Below are 3725 nucleotides of genomic sequence, written 5' to 3' on the forward strand. Positions count from 1 at the left end.
GCAGAAAAGAAAAAAAACCCTTATATTTTGCTAATTTCCTTCCAAAACGATTTCAAATTTTTGTAATTAGAAAAGAATTTGGAATTTGAAATCATCAAAATTTTAACTTACATTGATAATACGAAAGAAATAGTTTATCCTTTCTATTATTTCTTCCTCTTTATTAATTTACTATTCATTTAAATGAATTATAATTACTGTTATTTCTTCTTCTATCATTTTAAATATTTAAAATAATTTTCTCATAATTTAGGCTATTTTAAAATAAATACAAACTTTATGATGTGATTTAGATGTTTTTTTTCTTTTTCTTTTTTTCCATGCAATTAAATTTTGCTTTTTGATAAAATTTAAACAACAGTTATTAATTTGTATTTTTAACAAAATTTTTTGAACGACAATTACTGAGCCGCATTTTAATGAAATTTAAACGACAAATTGTGATCATTTAAATTAACCTTATTAAAATAAACTTTTAACAGTTAATGCTATTGATAGCAAATGATGACTATTATAATAATAATAATAATCATAACCCTCGTTTTTAAATAATTTGTGGCATGTTTTTTTTTCCTTTTTTATATTTCATTATAAAAAATAAAAATTGACAATTTTAATTTTTCAATTTTTCCTTTTTTTTTTTTAGGTTTGGGAGGTGCATATTTTACCAACAGCACAACAATTGCAAAATCGAAAAAGTGATGAGAATGTAGCAATTATTTGTTCAGTAATTGGTTTACAAAAAGATCACAATGCTAAGGTTGATATTAAATGGTATCGTGAGGAATATGAAGTACCTATTGATCGGCAAGAAAGGTTTGTTTGTTTGTTTGTTTGTTTGTTTGTTTGTTTGTTTGTTTGTTTTTTGCCATAAGAAAGAGAGAGAGAGAGAGAGAGAAAGAGAAAGAGAAAGGATAAAAGAAAAGATGGAAGTGATTAACTGATAATAAGTTATAGCAATTTTGTTTACTGAACATTTTTCTTGTTCCAATTCAAATTTTCTTTAATTTATTTTTGTATGAAATTACAAAATAATTCTTGTGAATTTTTGGGATGACTTTTGAATGAATTATTTGCGAAATTATGGGAAGATAAAAGTTAGTTAAAGTGATGTGAAATTTGAATTGATTTAAAATTTGAAAGTAATTGAATGCGGATAAAGTTCTCTATTATCCATTTGCTATTTACTAAAATTGTAAAATCGATGCATTTTACTTTGGATAATTATTAATCGTAAGTGTTATTATTACGGGATTTTCGGAAAGAATCAATATATTTTCGAGAATGAATTTGAATGGATAAATGAATGAATAAATAAGCAGAAATCAATGAAAAAATATTGTTTTGAAATTTAATTTTAATGATAAAAACTATTGATAATCGAAATCAAACCAACTGGATGATAAGTTAGAATATATAATTAATGGATGGATTATTTTTAAATGGCACTTTTGAAATGCATAAGAATTCATTATCATAAAATGAACAATTCATTCTTTTAATTTCTTTTCTCTCATAGTTTTTATATTCATTAATCTTTTTCATTTTCATTTTCTTTCCTTTTTCTCCTTCCTTTTTGCTTTTTCTTACTTTAAAGCAAATTTTTTACTTTCAAATTATACTCTTTCAAAATTCTGCTAATCCTTATGCATGAATTAATTAACCAATGAATTGATTAATTTTAATCAAATTTACCAATCAATACATTGTAAAATTTCTCATTTATTTATAATAATAATAATACAATTGGATATCATTTCCATATGTAAACAAAATTGATGAAATATTGCCATTTGAATTGTAAAAATTGATATTAATTGCACGCCATTTGCAGCTGCAACAAATATTATTGAAGGATAAAATTGACAATTTAAATATTATCTTATTGAGCTAAGCATAATTGTCTTATGAATTTCATCTCTTTTGATAAATTTATTCATTCATTCATCCATTATCAAATTAATTCGAAATAGTATAACAATAACAAAAGGAACAATTATTGTTGCAGCAAAAAGTTTTTTTTTTTTTAAAGTAATCTTACCTATTCCATTCTTTTATTCATCTATTATATGTTAACTCCTTTGAATTCATCCATTATCAGTATGTTATCAGTTAACTCTTCTTGCTTGTTCATTATCATCAATTTTTAAGAACGGAAAAAAAAAGGAAAGAAACTGAAATGTTTATGAAATGATAATATTTCAAGTATTATTAAATCAACGAATTGTATCAAATAATATTTATTATTAGTTAATATTTTTTGATCGTTTATTTCTTTTTCATTCTTTCTCTCCCTCTCTTCCTCTCTTCTCCTCCTCCCTCTCTCTCTCTCTCCATATCTCTCTTCTTCTTTTCTCTGATTGCATTAAATTTCATAAAATTTATTACAATTTTTTTTGTAAAAATTTCTAACACAAAAAATTGTATCAAAATATCAAATATTTGATTATTTTTGATGATAAATGTCAATCATTTTCCTTTTTTTTTCTTTTTTTCTTTTTTTTCCTTTTTTCTTTTTTTTCCCCCCCCCCCCTCCCCCATTTTATTTTTACTGTTAGATTGATAAACATAACGATACAAATGATATTACAAATAAAAATGAATACTTTAAAAAAAAAAAAAAATTTTTTTTTACTTTCATCCATCTATTTCTGGATATTAACAATTTCGTTGTTTAATACAGTAAATTCACGGGAATAGTTTTCCAATTCATCGTAAAATGCATCACTTTTTTTTTTCCTCTCTCACATTAATGTATTTATATTTATATGTATGGGTGTGTGTGTGTGTGTGTGTGTGTGCGTGTCTGTCTGTCCGTCTATCTATCTGTGTTTGTGTTTGGGTTAAGATTCGGGTATGCAATATATGCAAATGAAGCTGTTGTAACCAAATACAATATCAACAAATTGAATGATACGAATTTACGAGGAGGGGAAAGGAAAGAAAAAAAAAGGAAAAAAACTAACCTTCTTTTTTTCTCGTATAATTTCTTTTTTTTTTTCTTTTCTTACAAATATCAAATATGGAATAGAATTTTGCTATTAATAATGAAAAATAATAATTGAATACTATAAATGAAATGAAAAATTCTTTTTTTTTTGTTTTCGTTAAATTAATTATAATATAATTTAGAATAAAATTTTAAATGATAAATCTAAGTTGAAAGTGTAATTTGTAATGTAATGGTTGTAAATTAAAATTGATTTGAATTTATTTCCAAATAATTTATTTAGAATATAAGCTTTATTAAACAGATTGACTTTTTTTCTCCATTTTTTTGCGCCTTTTTTTTTTTTTTTTACTACTTTATTTTTTAATTTCTTGCCGATACGATGTGATATGATATGTGAAAGTGAACGGAAATTAGCATATATACAGGCGCTTTTTTACACAAATAAATTTGGTTTCAATGATTTTGTAACAAATTAAATTTCATTCCTTTTTTACTTTTTTTTTTTTTTTTTGTTAAAGGATAGCAGTAAGTCGTATGAAACCGTTATCAGCACGATTACTTTTCATCAAGCCGACAGTTGAAGATAGCGGTACATACAAATGTGTGGTCAATGTTAGCAATGGTAATGGTCAAACAAAGGATAAATCAACAAAGATATCATTCATTCGTTCGTATTCTTCCAAAATATTGTTTAATTTTAAAATTTAAAGATTTTAAAAAAAAACTTTGTTTACAATAAATTTTATTTCAGTTATTTATCGTTTAGTGGAAT

At 23.8% G+C, this 3725-nt stretch overlaps 1 protein-coding gene across 1 annotated transcript in view; it reads left to right on the forward strand.

Moving 5' to 3' along the window:
• Positions 1-646: 646 nt before the first annotated feature.
• LOAG_18865 (immunoglobulin I-set domain-containing protein) overlaps positions 647-3725 on the forward strand; it is a gene marked incomplete at both ends in the record, with an annotated part of 9979 nt that continues 6900 nt past the window's right edge. Inside the window, 2 exons of the mRNA XM_020451527.1 lie at positions 647-816; positions 3472-3620. Coding sequence (XP_020304678.1) covers positions 647-816; positions 3472-3620 — 319 coding nt within the window. The remainder of the gene's footprint in view (positions 817-3471; positions 3621-3725) is intronic.

This window comes from Loa loa, assembly GCF_000183805.2.
Source record: "Loa loa unplaced genomic scaffold supercont3.603, whole genome shotgun sequence".
NCBI lineage: Eukaryota > Metazoa > Nematoda > Chromadorea > Rhabditida > Onchocercidae > Loa > Loa loa.